Genomic DNA, 16,777 nt, shown 5'->3' on the forward strand with positions numbered 1-16,777 from the left:
ATATATATATATATATATATATATATATATATATATATATATATATATATATTATATATATATATATATATATATATATATATATATATATATATATATATATATATATATATATATATATATATATATATATATATATATATATATATATATATATATATATATATATATATATATATATATATATATATATATATATATATATATATATATATATATATATATATATATATATATATATATATATATATATATATATATATATATATATATATATATATATATATATATATATATATATATATATATATATATATATATATATATACTATATATATATATATATATATATATATATATATATATATATATATATATATATATATATATATATATATATATATATATATATATATATATATATATATATATATATATATATATATATATATATATATATATATATATATATATATATATATATATATATATATATATATATATATATATATATATATATATATATATATATATATATATATATATATATATATATATATATATAATATATATATATATATATATATATATATATATATATATATATATATATATATATATATATATATATATATATATATATATATATATATATATATATATATATATATATATATATATATATTGTATACATATATATATATATATATATATATATATATATATATATATATATATATATATATATATATATATATATATATTAGAGAGACTTAGAAATATTAATAACTCTCTCTCTCTCTCTCTCTCTCTCTCTATATATATATATATATATATATATATATATATATATATATATATATATATATATATATATATATATATATATATATATATATATATTTATATATATGATGTATATATATATGATGTATATATATAGTAGTTTTTTTTTTTAAGTTTCAGCTTAGAGCTGCGGCCATGCTGATGCACCACCGTGTTGCTACACTGTTATTACAGGGAGCCTCTTACAATATGTGGCACTTGGTGAAGAATGGAGTTTGATTTAGCAACCCTCATTTGCACCTCCTGCCGCGAGGTAGGTTCATCTGGGACTCTCGATAGGAAGAGGTCCAGCTTTGATTTAAAAACTCCTACATCTACTTTGTGCAGATTCCTCAGGCTCTTTGGGAGAATATTAAAAAGCTGTGGGCCCCTGACTCCCAAGCTGTTGCAGTAACTGGTCCTGAAGCGCGATGGCATTGCTGGGATCTGTGGCACTATTCAGTGTCGTCCCGTTCTGGCATTGGTGTAGCTTTCAATGCCAAAATTTGGCACAATTCCTTCCATGATCTTCCAGATATATATTACTGCATACCTCTCCCGCCTTCTCTCCAGGGAGTAGAGTCTTAGCTGTTTCAACCTTTCCCAGTAGCTGAGCAGTTGCAAAGAGACAATCTTCTTTGTGAATCTCCTCTGGATTGCTTCAAGGTCTGCTATTAATTTCAGACTGGTCGGTGACCACAGCTGTGAGCAGTAATCCAGGCGGCTGAGCACGAATATCCTCCAGAGAATCATCATGGTTTCCTTATCTCTGGTTCTGAATGTTCTCAGGATCCATCCAGCCAACCGTCTGCACTTTGTTGCCATTCTGGTAATGTGCACTTGGAAAGAGGTATCATCACTCATGTCGATACCCAGGTCTCTCACTGATTTAGGCTCTGGGATTGAAATTCCCTGTGGACCAGTGTACTCTGTAAGTTTCATATTCAATTTTGGACGTTGGTAGCGCAGGGCTTGGAATTTTTCAGCATTAAACTGCATATTATTGTCCTCAGCTCATCCGTAAACTGAGTCCAATTCCTGCTGCAGGTGTGCAACATCACTGGAGTTCTGTATTTTCTGCGAGACTTTTGTATCGTCTGCGTAGCTTGCAAGAGTGGCTATCCGGGCACTTGAAGGCATATCTGAGAGAGCGACTATAAAAAGCAATGGTCCCAAGACAGTGCCCTGTGGAACACCGCTCATTATTTGTGTTTTCATAGAGGTGGCTCCATTAGCCACTACTGCCTGACTTCTATCTTTCAGAAAGTCATGTAACCACTCTCCAATTTTTCCAGCTATGCCAAGATCACGCAGTTTGTGGCATATCACACCATGATCCACTTTGTCAAAAGCTTTTGCAAAATCAAGGTATATTACGTCCACATTTGAGTTGTTGAGTATATATATACATTACATATATATATATATATATATATATATATATATATATATATATATATATATATATATATATATATACAAATACAAATAGTGCCACATATTAGAGGAGGCTCTCGGTAACAACAGTGTAGCAGAACGGTGGTGCCCCAGCATGGGCACGACTCTGAGCTGAAACTTCGCTGGAACAGACCTTCTCGCAAAGCAAATTATATAAAATTTGGAATTTTTTGCGGAGGGTGAAAGTGTTAACAAGAACAAGACAGTGAGAACAAGACAGTAAAACAAACAGTGAGGGCTGATAAGCCAAGACGATAGAAAAATTATTATGAACGCTTAAGATAGACGTGCGATATATATATATATATTAAAAAAATGTAATGTATATATACACTATATATATATACATCATATATATTTATATTACACATGTATCAAACTCTCTTTTTACTCTTTCACTTGTTTCAGTCACTTGACTGCGGCCATGCTGGAGCACCGCCTTTACTCGAAAAAATTGACCCCAGGACTTATTTTTTGTAAGCCTAGTACTTATTCTATCGATATATTTTACCCGTTAGTCGTGTTTTAAATAGACATGACTCCTAGAACAATTACGCTTTAAAAAATTAGTAAGAATACAATACCCATGTAATTCTACTAAAGTCCACCTTTTTCTTTATCAAATTCTTATTTTTTCTTATTGTGCTATTAGTGAGTACTCCTTGACAACTCAGATTCTTCAAATGAACTTGTCTTTCTGTACGAAGCGATCGTCTAGCGAATTCAATAAATATTTTATCCCATATTAACATGTAATCTCCTCCATCTATGAAAAATATGATTGAATTTGTCGAACTTAGTTCTATAACTTAAATCATATACTTAATATACTTATACAACTTTTCATATCTACGTCATTTTATACCAGTAAATCTAAAGTAAAGTAAAGAATCTTTAACTCTATGTTTAGCAGAGTTATGGGCCTAAAATTATTAACTTTATCACCCTTGCTCGGGTCCTTCCTGATCAGCGTCACCACTCCTCGGCTCACAACTTTGGGAATCCTCCCATTCTGCTGCCAATTCGTGTATACACTGGCCAGTACGTCCCCGAACAAGTCTAGCATGCTACTATAAAATTCGTAGGGAAGACCATCCAGACGCGGCGACTTGTCCCCGAGGCACTCGGATAGTACCTCTCTGATCTCCTCGGCTGTGATTGGTCCTTCACAGCGCTCAGCGTCACGAGCCGAAAGACGCAGGCCGACGTCCAGAAAATGCCGTAAGGCATCCCCATGGTCCAACGTCCCTCCCGAACAACGCGGCAAAGTGCTTGTGAAAAACCTTACATGTCTCCTCTTGTCCTTGTATCTCCTGTCCGGACTCATCTGCCAAAAACTCAATTGTAGCATTGACGCCACGACGGGTTTCTTCCGAGCGAGCCCATCTAGCAACATTGATACCTTCACGGCCCATTACACGTGTCCTAGCCCGGACTCTGCATCCTTCGGTCCAGTGCCGATCTCGCCGCCAACACTTGTGACGCAGAGTCCGATATCAATGCTTTAACTAAGTCCCTTTCTATTCTAGTCTGTTCTAGACTTAACTGTTTGCTAAATCTAATTGATTCAATTCGAAGGGCTCTTTTGAGGGCACTCCACCACCGGTTGTTGATGACAGCGCCGGTAAGTGCCCTCTTCACTAATTCCTTAATCTGGCTACGGTAAGCCTCGTTATCTAATAAAGTCTTGTTCAGCTTCCAGTAGCCAGATCCCTGTCTATGTATCTTATCTATATTCACCCTACACGTCACTAACTTGTGATCTGTGTAGGTTACGTAGGTAAACTGTGGACAACTAAAGCTATGCCTGTCTCTAGTACTTACCACTATCCTGTCTATGTAAGACCTGGCCATTCCGTCGTTTCTTGCCCAAGTCCACACTGAAACGTTCGGGTGGTCAAGTCTATATCGATCTGACAGCCTGAAACACTTCAGCAGATCGACGAGGTATGAGTTTCCCTTTCTATCTTTTGAGCCCACGCTATCCAGGCGTGCATCCAGTACAGCGTTGAAGTCACCTAGTACAACTATTGTCTTCGATGTCACCAGGAAATTTTCCAGGCGTTGAAAGAAGTCAACCCGTTTGCCTGCATTACCAGGCGCGTAGATGCCCACCAGCCTTCAGGCCTTGCCACTGTATGTTAGATCCAGAACGACCGACTTGCCTTCTAAATAGGTTTCTGGAGAACCTATTTAGACGCTTGACATGTTTAATGTCTGTATCGCCTTAAAATGTAATATCAACTGTGAACAAACAGGCCTATAATCAAAGACATTTTTAGCTGCACTTGTCCCGTGTTTTTCATATGTGTAGGGAACTCAGACTACATTACCCAATTTTCTAAATTGCTGATTGTGATTCGAAGCTTGAGGTTTCTTCGTTAGCGGGTTGTGTTGGATTCGATCCCGCCGACGTGAAAAACTACCTACGATAGAATAGCGTCCTATCCAAGGGAACATTTATTTCAATTTAATTTTACAGATAAGTATCGACCTTACGTATCCATGAGAAATAGATTAGTCGGCTATTCCACCTTTCCTCCTAGCCACCTCTTTGTACTCAGTTCAATATTTACTTGGTTTTAAAAATAAAAGAAAAGAAACTAAACATTTGTTACTATGACCAAGTTTCGAAATTAACTTAGCCTATATTTAATATAAGGCGACGAGCTGGCAGACTTGTTAGCGCGTTGGACAAAAATGCTCAATGGCATTTTTTCCGACTCTTTACGTTCTGAGTTCAAATCCCCGTCGAGATCATCTCTGCCCTTCATGCCTCGGGAGTCGATAAAATAAAGTACCAGTCAAGTACAGAGGTCGATGTAATCGACTTGTCCTCTCCCATCTAAAATTGCTGGCCTCGAACTGCGCAACAAACCAGCGTCTTTGCCCCGAATACAGGGGTAAGTTGTAATTTCAGCCATTTATATGGATAAGCTAGATGGAAATCGGGTAAGTAGCTTGAGTCCTACGACTCATATTTTCATATATATATATATATATATATATATATTATATCGATTAGATATTGCGAAATTACAATTCATATTCGAGGCTGCGATGACGCTATAAGGTGTTACTCATGTACTCAACTTTGTGTCCACTGCGTCTTATAGCAGAACAGTTTTAAGCTAATGAAGTTCGGAAGATAATTGTTTCTTCCTTTGTCATCACATTTTCTTTTGTGTGTGTATTTTTTTTTTTAACTGGCCATTCCCTCTTAACGGGATTTAACTCTTGTGGCGTAAGTTGCAGTTCAACAGACTTCGTTCAAGTAGTGCTATAAAACAATCCATAGTTTGGCCTTGGAGTGAGATGAAGGATCGGTATATCAGGCAAATTGTGTGTGATGTTTATGTTCCGAGTTCAGATTCCGTCAAGATCAATTTTCTATTTCAACCTTTCTGTGGTCAATAAAAACAAATAAGAAAGTATGAATCAAGTTCTAGGATCAATTCAATATTTGTGTAGATATGGACAATTAGCGGAACTTGGATTGCATGCAATTCTTTGTGACTTTGGGGGGTGCGGGGGGGGGGGGAGTTAAGCGTAATGTCAGTGTGTTACTCGTCACTAAAACTCTGTGACAATGTTTACATATCTTTTTACATTTTACTTGTTTCAGACATTAGACTGCGACCATGCTACAGTACTGCTTTGAAGAATTTTTAGTCGAATGAATCGACTCCAGTACTCATTCTATCGGTCACTTTCGCCGAACCGCTAAGTTACGTGGACGTAAACACAGACAACGGTTATCAAGCGGTAATAGGGGACAAACACAGGGATATATATATATATATATATATATATATATATATATATATATATATATATATATATATATATATATATACAAACGGGCTTTCAGTTTTTGCCTACCAAATCCACTCATAGGGCTTTGGTCGACCCGAGGCTATAGAAGAAGACACTTGCAGCAAAACAGTTATGGGGTGAGGGATTTACTGAATACGTTCTTCCATCAAATAATTACATATGTAACACAGAAGTAGTGCTTGTTTAAAATAGTAATCTGTGTATCATACTTAAAGCAGTTAAATCATTGATAGCCGAATAAATTGTGGTATTCGCCTTAAGATCGTATCTCAAACGTACGGTGTTAAAAAAAGGGACAAATATATCAGTAACAGATGAAAATCATCCAGGAACAGTGATGGTATTATTCATTTCTTACATATACAAGTTATATATTTTATAATATACAGGGTGTCCATAAAGTCTTTTTACAATTTAAAAATTTTATTACAAAAGGCAATTGATATCATAATCAGACTTGTTCTATTGTTCTCAGTGCTTTTCAAAGTTTGTTTTTTTACCTCATTTAATACACCTCTATACGGGTACCATTAGTCTCACGAAGCACATCAAAACGATAATCGATTTCTTGCCATGTTCGCTGCAGCATAGCCTCATCAATGGTTGCAATCGCATCTGTTTATTTTTTGCTTTAGTAAAGTCCTGTATCTTTGTTCGATACACGATATCTTTAACATAGCCCCATAAAAAGAAATCCAGTAGTGTGATGTCTGGTGAACTTGATGGCCACGGAATTGGTCCATCCCTTCCAATCCAACGGTCTGGAAGTGTTTGATTGATGAACTCCCGAACATGCAGTCCCCAATGTGGTGGGGACACCATTTTGCAGGAAAATGATGGTCGGTTGAAGGTTCTGGAGTTGTGGTGCCACATATTCAGTTAAAAGGTCAAGGTAGACATTTTCAGTAATTGATCTCTCATTGAAGAAAAATGAACCAATAATTCGATTGCACATAATTCCATACCCGACATTCGCTTTGGGACTATCGCGCTGAATTTCTCTAGTCACGTGAGGGTGTTCTGATCCCCAGATTCTCACATTTTTCAGTTCCCTGAAACATGAAGGCTGCCTCATCACTAAAACAAACTCGTCTGAGGAATATTTCATCTTCAGAAATTAGCTGCAGCATGTGAACAGCAAACAATTTTCGTCTTGGTTTATCATTTGGTTCGATTGCCTGTAGGAATTGCACTTTGTAAGCGTGCAATCGCAGGTTCTTGTGTAGGACCTTGTGTACTGTTGAACGTGGCAGCTCTAACTGTCTAACAGCAGTACGGGTGGACTTTGTGAGAGAACGAGAAAAGGTCTCTCTTACACGATCAATGTTTTCCTCAAATGTTCTTGGTCGCCCATTCCTCTTTCTAACACTGTCCCTGTCTCCTTAAATTTCTTGTGCCATACACGAATTAACGGACGTGATGATGGATCTCTTCCATACTTTGTTCTGTAGTTTCGGTGAGTCTGCGTATCCGATTTTGTCTCAATAAACCATAATACACATTGTGCCTTACCTTGAAGAGTAGTCATTTCTTAGGGATTCGCTAAAAAAAAAAAAAAAAAAAAAAAAAAAGCTTCTTTAATCTGCAGGATGCCTGAAACACAAAATTGCAATGTGATTAAAAGCTTTGAAAACCACTGAGTACAATAGAACAAGACTGATTAAGATTTCTTATCAATTGCCTTTGTAATAAATTTTTCGAATTGTAAAAAGACTATGGGCACCCTGTGTATCTTTTAAAGCAGGGAGAGAAGTAACTGATAAGCTAAATGAAAGCAACGGATCGGTTTCTCGCGCGTGTGGGGGGGGGGGGGGGGACACTCCCACAATTTCTTGAACAAGCTACACAAATGATTTGTGATCAAATGTTTGTGCCGTAAATTAACTCACTCCTTCCACCAAATCGGTATTGCAATCGGTACACACACACACACACACACACACACGCACACACACACACACACACACACTAATGCCATCTGAGGAAAATACACTTTGCTGAAGAGGTCTGTAAAGAACGACCGTGCGAACCAAAGGAGACTAGACCTGAAAAGGTCTGAGGTCGCGACAAACTGGCGTGGATGAAGCAGGGCTATTTATAGATAAAAAGGGGCTCACGAAACAGGCAGAAAACTGTCATGTGACCTTAACTGAAAGCCATGATTGGTAGGTATGCACCCTGGCGCGAAACAGAACTGGAGACAAATGCCGCGCAAATAAGAGCCAATCAGGGTGATGGACACAGCGGTCCAAGCGGTCGAAGGCTAGATGTTAGCCGCTTCGTTATCATTCGTAAATAAAAACCCGAGAGAGAGGTTTCACTACAGGTCTAATAAGACTGAGGTGTCCATTGCGTTCACCAGTTGACTTTAAAATGAGAAGATCCACTCCCACATACATCATCTATATATTTTGCTAGTATTTCTTTCAATTACTGTCTTCATGATTAATTTCAGTTAATCGAGGTTTTTCGACTCGTTACACATGTTAAAAATCTTCTCTGCATATATTAGTAGTGGCATGACCCTGTTTATGACGTGCACTATCTCAATAGAAAAAGGTTATTCGTGCCAACTAGAAAGCATTCCTATATGTGAATGAAGTAAAGGAAATGGATATCAGCTGGGAAGCAGGTTTTTTTTTTTTTAATGCTTAAATAACCGTTTTGTTACATCAATAACATGATAGAAAATAAACTGTATTAATCACACGTGAATTTAGCAGATTGTAAGTGCATGTGTGGTTTTGTCTAAATTGCTTTTCCTCCCTTTGCTACTTTTCAGGTAGTCAATGTATTCAAAAAGAACATTTAATATATGATGCGCTAGGAATCACTTAAAATTTGGTTAGATTATTTCATTAAACAAAAATGAAATTACTTCATTAGGGATACCGCGAGTTTAAGACTTAGTTATCGAGTTGGTGAATGAAAATACGTTTCTTGGGCTGCGCGAAGAAGTAACTGAACAACGTCCGCGAACATTATACAGAAGAATTTATCCTACATAAAGACAAACTGTGTTGGCCTGTTTCAGTTAATAACAGCAATAATTACATAGTGGGAGAGAAATACTGCTCCGATTTTACAGCAAGCTAACGAAACATGCGGCTTGCCCAATGTATCTGAAAACACTCGTGCTATCACCTTAGCGTCATGTTTTAGCCGTCTTCCTGAGTGGTCTGGCTGAGCCGACTAGTGGAGGCCGTCTGATTTGGAAACAGTAAAGACACGTATCGCTCAACTGCCTCAACATTCTGCCTGGTAAGAGTCCAATGTTTATAATAGAGCGAGTGGTATAGGAGTCAGTCACAGCTTAATACCGATACTCTTTAAGGTGGAGAGTCGGGAGAATTGTAAGCACGACAAACAAAATACTTAGCGGCATGTTGTCCGCCTTTCCGTTCCGAGTTCACATTCCGCCAAGGTCGACTTTACTTTTGACCTTTCCGGGATCTATGAAATAAATTGAACACCGAGGTCAATGCATTCTACTAACCCTTCCCAAAAACTTCAAGCTTTGTGCCTATAATAGAAAAGATGACCGATGCTTATTTTATTAGCTCCCGATGAATTTGAAAAGTGGTTGTGACGAAATCAATATACAAACGGTAAAAGAATCCGTTAAATGTAAACGTTGAACATCTTTTCAAACCGACAACTCGATAAAAAAATTTTCCACAAATCGACTTCGTTTTGCCCACCTCTGGGCCAGTAAAATAAATACTAGTAACATAATAGAACCGTAGACTCTTGTGATATATAATCTCAGATTTAATACAGCTTCAAGCTTTCTAAAATTACGTAAGATTGCTCTATTTTTCTCGGTGTATTATGGTGAAACTGTCTCACTCAAATACATCCAGTGCATAAGCACCTGCCGATATAAAGATTTAAATAAACATTAACTAGTTTCGTCTGTATACCAATACACAAGTAGTCGGTGCCAAATAAAAAGTAAATAAATAAACTCCAGTTGTGAAATGACTGACCAAGATGCCACTCTGGCAAAGCTTAAAGATTTAGTTATTTGAGAAATTATGGTACAAAACCCTGTAAGGTCTTAGTGTTAAGCCTAAGAATAAATAATCCTGTAGGATCAAGCCGAGAAATAGAACTGCTAATAATATTCGATGCTAAAAAAGGAAAAGCAATTAGACAATTAGATAACTGAGATGATTTCACTTCATTGCCATAGAAACAGAAAACGCTGACGCCCAGGTTATCTTTTGAAAGCACCAAATGAGGAAAGAATAGTTTTGGTTTGAAGTAGAGTACCAGCCAGTGATTGGCTGGAATTAGTAGCTGTCTGCTACTAACGATGGAAATGCAACTGACTTGCTCACAGACGTTACCAGGTGAGCTACTGTATACAAGTAGCGGTAGCCTGACAGATCTTTTTCGTTCGAAGGATGACAATTGTATGCGTGAGAGACTCGGTAACAGCAAGTTGGATGAAGAACGATGTCTTACGAAAGGCATTTCTAACAATTTCGTACCCTTAAAATGTGTCACTAAACGGGAATACTGTATAAAATAAGTAACAGTAACTTTAATATGGAAAATTATCGGCTTAAATTAGTTTGTCTTTCCCCACTCGATAACTAAAATATATCAAGATGACGACTACATCTTAAGTCAAGGAAATATCATTTCAGTACCAGATTCCTACTATGTATACACAGCAGCAGCTATTAAATTCCACATGTATAAAGATTAAATCATTTGCATACATCGCCATCCATAAACTAGCGAGGCTACCAAGTTGTTATTCGTGGGTGTAAACAAACTTAGATTTAGAAATGGTGAATACTCCACCACTACCACCTCAAAATTAAACTCGATTAAAACGAGAAGGCAGTAAAAATACACTCCACCCATAACTTTAGGAGGAGGGTGGGCGGGTGCCTGCCTTAAAACTAATATAACACCTGTCACTAATAACTTGCATTCCGTCATTCTTAGATCCTACTTACCTACTACGTTTGGCGTTTGCAACAAATAAATCTCACTGCTGTCGTTTACCTGAAAATCTGTTTATCTGCCTCCTAAACCATTAGAGTAATTGAATGCTATATATTCTCAGTTGAATTCCAACATCTTATAAAATAAGTGTTTACAGTTTTGCGTTTTAACAAGAAAACATCGGTTATAAAATGTTTAAGTTTCAACTAGTTATTTTTAGAACTATTTTCTTTGACTATGTTTCAATGGTAAATCTTACAAACCAAGCAAGATTTACATATTAAGAGTTCTGAAGAAGAAGAAAAGTAAATCTTCGCACAGAGTAAAATTATTTTTATTTTTCAGCCAGTACGTTCCATATAATGTCAAAAGCATAATTAAAATATTAAAAGTATAAATCTTAACGAACAATTATTTTTGAAACCCTTAACAAGGAATGCACACTAATTTTTAAAACATCCCCTTTATTAGTAGGAATAACTAGGGTAGGGTAAAAAAAACAAAACAATTCAAATGTCAAAATCTAAAGCGTCCAAAAATGTTTTCTCGATTGTGGTTAAAATAGAGAGAAGGCATCAACTCGTTTGTTTCAGCAATTCATCAACTTCTTTTTGAAGTTGATTTTTATAGAATTCTAGGTTACTTATTTCGTTGTTTATCGACCTCAAATTTAATGGCAACTTATTGAACTCTGTCAACCGACATACAAGAGAATTAGTGTTGTTCACAATTTTGCCTTTAGCTTTCATATTATTCAGAATAGCCTGATGGACAAATGTTCTGTCAATGCCAGTAGATTTTATTTTTTTCTTTAATGTAATGAATTTTTGAAAACCATTTTCCAATCCTACAACTGACTCCTGAAAAAAACTGAAGATCCTAGAAAATGTAGAATGTGTCAGGCCGTAGAGGATCTTCATACTCAAGTGGTTGTCAATACTGGGTTTTAATTTGAATTTCTGTTCGGAAACCACCTGCATTTCATTTCTAAGATTTATCAAAGCTGCGAAGCAAATACAAAATCAATTTTTAAAGAAAATTATATATATATATATATATATATTTTAATACAAAAACCAACAGAATGAAGTCTGAAATGAATGTCAAGATAAAAAGCAAAAATTAAAAAAACCAACAAGCCATTCACAGAATCCTACCGTCCATAATCAGCCGTTTAGCTGATTTTAAAAATGATAGATTTAAGCTAAATTCAAATATGCAATCATGTCAAAGGAATAAAAATTAATTTGTATTACAAGGAAGACTAGTTTTCTTTGCATTGTGTAGGATAAAGGATGTCCACACGCTCCGCAAGCCGTCTAGTTTATTGAAATCACTTCAAACGGCGATTAAAAAAAAATATCGCTGTCTTAACTTTCCTGGTGTGCAGCTCTTGCTTATCAACGGTACTAGATGTAATATGAAATAGGTATAATGATACAAACAGGTAAACAGAACTGAAAAGCATAAGTATGTACATATTTATTAAGTTAGTTGGCAGAAGTTACAAAATGACTCAAAGGCCGAAAATTTTGTACTTCGGTACTTATATGTTAAGTGCCAATTCACGACCCCACCCCGCGCCTTTGCAACTTCTGCGGATCAAATAAAAAGTATAGTATAAAAAATTAATTCTAACAGTGTAAAGCCACAAATTCGAATCTATTATATGCTAATTTAATTCACTAGAACCTAAAGACATAACTAAAGAGTTTGATGCTGCTTATCCACTGTTCCCGATATGGAATGTTAATTTCCAAAACGATAAAAGATAGATATGAAAATTATCATTCAAAAATTAAACATACTTACCCATCATATAACTAGTTTCTGATAAATTTTTAAGGTTTAGTAGACGAGCAAGTTCGCATAATATTTCCAGATATTTCTTAGAACATTTGGAGTTGTTACCCACTTCCAGTTCCATAAAGTTTAACACTCGAGACAAGATTCTGTTTTCACATTTGTATTCTTGGGCTTTCTGATTTAAATCACTGACTCGGAATTCGCTAGTTTTATCCGTGATATAATTAATATTCATTAACGATCGAAGAATGGACAATGAACGTTCATTATATTCAAACTCGAAATCATCTAAACAGAGAGTTTTGTTCAACCAATCAGTAATCTAAAAAGAAAAGAAAAAAAAATGGTTTCAGATTTCGGCACAAGGCCAGCGATTTCTGTTGGTGGTGGAGGAGTCGATTGTATCGACCCCAGTATTCAGCTGGTACTTATTTTATCAATCCTGAAAGGATGAAAAGCAAAGTGACCTTGGCGGAATTTTAACTCAAAATGTAAAAAGAACGAAATACTGTGAAGCATTTTGTCCAGTGCAGTAACGATTCTACCATCTAGTCGCCTTAATAATTCTAATTTTGGCACAAAGTTAGCAATTTTAAAGGGGGTGGAAGTTGACAACATCGACCACAGCACTTCTCTAGTGCTTTATTTTATCGACCCTGACAGGAATTTGAACAACTCGGAATATAAAAACATAAGAAAGGCTGCTGAGAATGTGTTTCGCGCGGTAACGATTCTACCAGTTTCACCGCCTTAATATATTAATTAGAATTAAAGGATTTACAATAAAAACATACAAACGACTTCATTGATCCGGAGAGGATACTAATACACCTATACAGTCTCTCTGTGACTGAACCAACTTCAGGACTCTATAACCATTTCAATTAAAAGCTGTCTGAAGTTTCGGACTTTATCACAAAATAACACATTTAAAGATAATGAAAAGAAAAGAGATACCCAGAGATACAGATCCGCATAAATAAACGGTTAGATGAGTACGAAAATGTTCAGTGTAGAGGACCAAAATATTTTAATTAAGATTTATGGTGAAGATCAAATAATCATTAGCTTAATGAGCAATGGTAGTCAGGAAAGGCAGAGGAGACAGTTTGAGGAGCGAGTGTTTCTCGTCACTACGGATGTGATTTTAACATTTCTTGGTTCACTTAAACAGCAGATATTATGAATCGATCTTTCATTGGAGAACAATGAACATCATCAATTGAGGTTTCAAAAATTTTATATGGATATGACTATCACCAAAGGAAGGTGAATACTTTACGGTACTTTGCAATGATGCTGCCGCTTCATGCTCTTGCTTGATGAGGCTGGGGTCATCCCAGATTAGTGGTCCGTGGTAGAGCCGACAAGGTCAACCAGTGCTCTCCATCGCTGGCGGTCCTGTACCAAGCCCTTTGCATCCTCCAAGGCGACGTCGTGCTTCTGGAGATCCTCCCCAATCACGTCCAGTAATCTGATCCTGAGCCTGCCACGAGGCTTCTTCCAACCCATAGTTTCGTCGAATGAGAGTAGAGCCTTGGTAAGATGATCTAGCGGGAGACGGAAGACGCAAATTTTGAGGGAGATCAACAATTGTTACGGTTTTTGTACTTATTTAAAGTGAAAATAACAAGAAGTTACCCTTAAGAAAAAGAGATTATTTAGGTTGATGGTGCTCGAATGCGTATTCATGCAACCCTTTCCCACTACTTAAAGGTTAGTTAAGGTTAGCCATTATTCTAAACTACAGACGTAAACCAGTATTATATTCTCTCAGTTGCAACAGTTCTATTTTTAAATTTAAAAAATATACACCTTAGGCTGTACAAACAGCTGTTTATTAATTGCTAAACATTCATAATTTGATTCTAGTTCTCGATCCCGTTTAGGTAAAACTTTTCATGTAAAGAAGAGAGTAGTTCAATTTTGCTTACGTATGGATCCAATTTTATAGAAACTCTGTGTGTTGTCATGACTGGGTGCTGAATCAGGGTTTTAAAGGTATTAAACTTCAATTTCGTTGAGACCCGAAACGTTTAATGCTAATAAGAAAAAGTCTCAACAAGGCCGTTACATATGCGACAACAAAAATACATTTATTTAAAATTTATTTTGTCTTTATTATATTTCAAATGACACAAGCAGGATAATTTAGAATAAACCGAGTTAACCTTATAATTTTTTTTTTTTCAAGTAACAAGAATTAATGGTTTGGACAGTTCCAATTTTAGCTAGGGGTGGAATTACCCTGTTCTAGTACTCTGTTATTTGTTCTTTTCTCAAACTGACGGAGTCGCTAGAGCATTGGTTAAATTGTTTTGTGGTTACCATTCCAGCTCTCTACGATTCTAGTTCAAATCCGCTAAGGTTAGCTTTGCTTTCATCCTTTCGGAGTCGCTAAATAAAGCATCGGTCCTGTGCTCGTGGAGTTGAAAGTGCAATGCAAAAGTGTTGGAAAATAAAGCAAAGTTCTTGGCTTCTTGACTTCCTGACTTCATTTTAATTTCTAATTTTCATTTTAAGTAGTTAATGTTCTTGAAAGAGCAGCTACATCATACAATTTCATCAGTGCCGTCTTAAGACATGAGCACATTGGACTGTGACTCGAGCTCCCCCACCAGTCTAGCGAACCCAATGCTAATCTATGTATGATGTGGTTATGTATGATAAGCTCCAGCACATTGCTTTGCTCGGCGGCGGGGTGTCCCATAACGCTATTAAAATGGCCCTGAATCTCATTTATCTTTCCTTATACATCCTAATTAAATGAGAAGGAATAAACATGTTAAAAGAGTTAAAGAATGTCACAAATACTCCCATTTAATTAGTGAATGGAAGAATATGGACAAAAGTTGTACTTAATTATTAGCTAAGAGGATTGTCAATCTGTCTGCTTAAAGTAAGGCGGCAGAATCGTTAGCACGCTGCGCAAAATAGTTGGCAGCATTTCGTCCGTATTTACGTTCCAAGATCAAATTCCGCTGAGGTCGACCTTGCCTTCCATCCTTTCGGGGTCGATGAAATAAGTACCAGTCGAGCACTGAGATCGATGAAATCGATTTAATCCATCCGCCAAACTTGCTGGTTTTGTGCCAAAGTTTGAAACCAATATGTAGGTTTTAAATGATTTTCTTTGACTGGATAATCCCAGCAGTAAATTGAGAAACAAAAAGCATCCAATGTTTGAATGACGGTAAATATAAACGTGCTATTTATTTATTTATTTTAATAAATATATGTTCATATTTTTGTGTTTATTTAAATTCTACCCATGTCATTTTAAGATGCAAGGACAGAAGAAAAAATAAGGCTGGGTGGTAAGAAGCTTGCTTCCCAACCACATGGTTCTGGGTTCAGTCCCACTGCATGGCACCTTAGGAAAATGTCTTCTACTATAACCTCGGGCCGACCAAAGCCTTGTAGACGGAAACTGAAAGAAGCCTGTCGTATATATATATATATATATATGTGTGTGTGTGTGTGTGTGTGTGTGTGTGTGTGTTTGTTTGTCCCCGCACACCATCGCTTGACAACCGATGCTGGTGTGTTTACGTCCCCATAACTTAGTGGTTCGGTAAAAGAGACCGATAGAATATGTACCGGGCTTACAAAGAATAAGTCCTGGGGTCGATTTGTTCGACTAAAGGCGGTACTAAAGATTTCAGCATAGCTGAAGTCAAATGACTGAAACAAGTAAAAGAATATAAGAAAGAATCTACTTATTTTGCATTCAACTTTGGCTATGCTCAACGCTCTTCGCTGCCATTCGAACTACCGACCAAATGATATCGCCTTTAAAATTTATTTGAAGATAAATAATTTAACCCTTGGTAGTCCAAATCATTTTTAATAAGTTTGTCCTAAAGGTCTAAGTTTGCTTTCAGATTTT

At 36.1% G+C, this 16,777-nt stretch overlaps 1 protein-coding gene across 3 annotated transcripts; it reads right to left on the bottom strand.

Moving 5' to 3' along the window:
• Window positions 1–6,522: 6,522 nt before the first annotated feature.
• Window positions 6,523–15,029, bottom strand: LOC106882645 (HAUS augmin-like complex subunit 1). 3 transcript variants are annotated; one of them, XM_089349173.1, is made up of 4 exons: window positions 14,823–15,029; window positions 14,176–14,438; window positions 12,895–13,210; window positions 6,523–7,662 (listed from the first exon to the last, which is right to left on the bottom strand). In XM_089349173.1, the coding sequence occupies exons 2-4, from the start codon at window positions 14,224–14,226 to the stop codon at window positions 7,652–7,654; spliced, it is 378 nt and encodes a 125-aa protein (XP_089205299.1). In that variant the 5' UTR covers window positions 14,227–14,438; window positions 14,823–15,029; the 3' UTR covers window positions 6,523–7,651. The 3 variants fall into 3 exon arrangements, with proteins under 3 accessions (XP_089205299.1, XP_089205298.1, XP_014788871.1); XM_089349172.1 differs by lacking the exon at window positions 6,523–7,662 and adding an exon at window positions 11,401–12,085 and having other exon boundaries at window positions 14,823–15,016; XM_014933385.3 differs by lacking the exons at window positions 6,523–7,662; window positions 14,176–14,438 and adding an exon at window positions 11,401–12,085 and having other exon boundaries at window positions 14,823–15,016.
• Between the last annotated feature and the right edge of the window lie 1,748 nt (window positions 15,030–16,777).

Source organism: Octopus bimaculoides, chromosome 3 (assembly GCF_046866305.1).
Source record: "Octopus bimaculoides isolate indiv1 chromosome 3, ASM4686630v1, whole genome shotgun sequence".
Taxonomy (NCBI): Eukaryota; Metazoa; Mollusca; class Cephalopoda; order Octopoda; family Octopodidae; genus Octopus; species Octopus bimaculoides.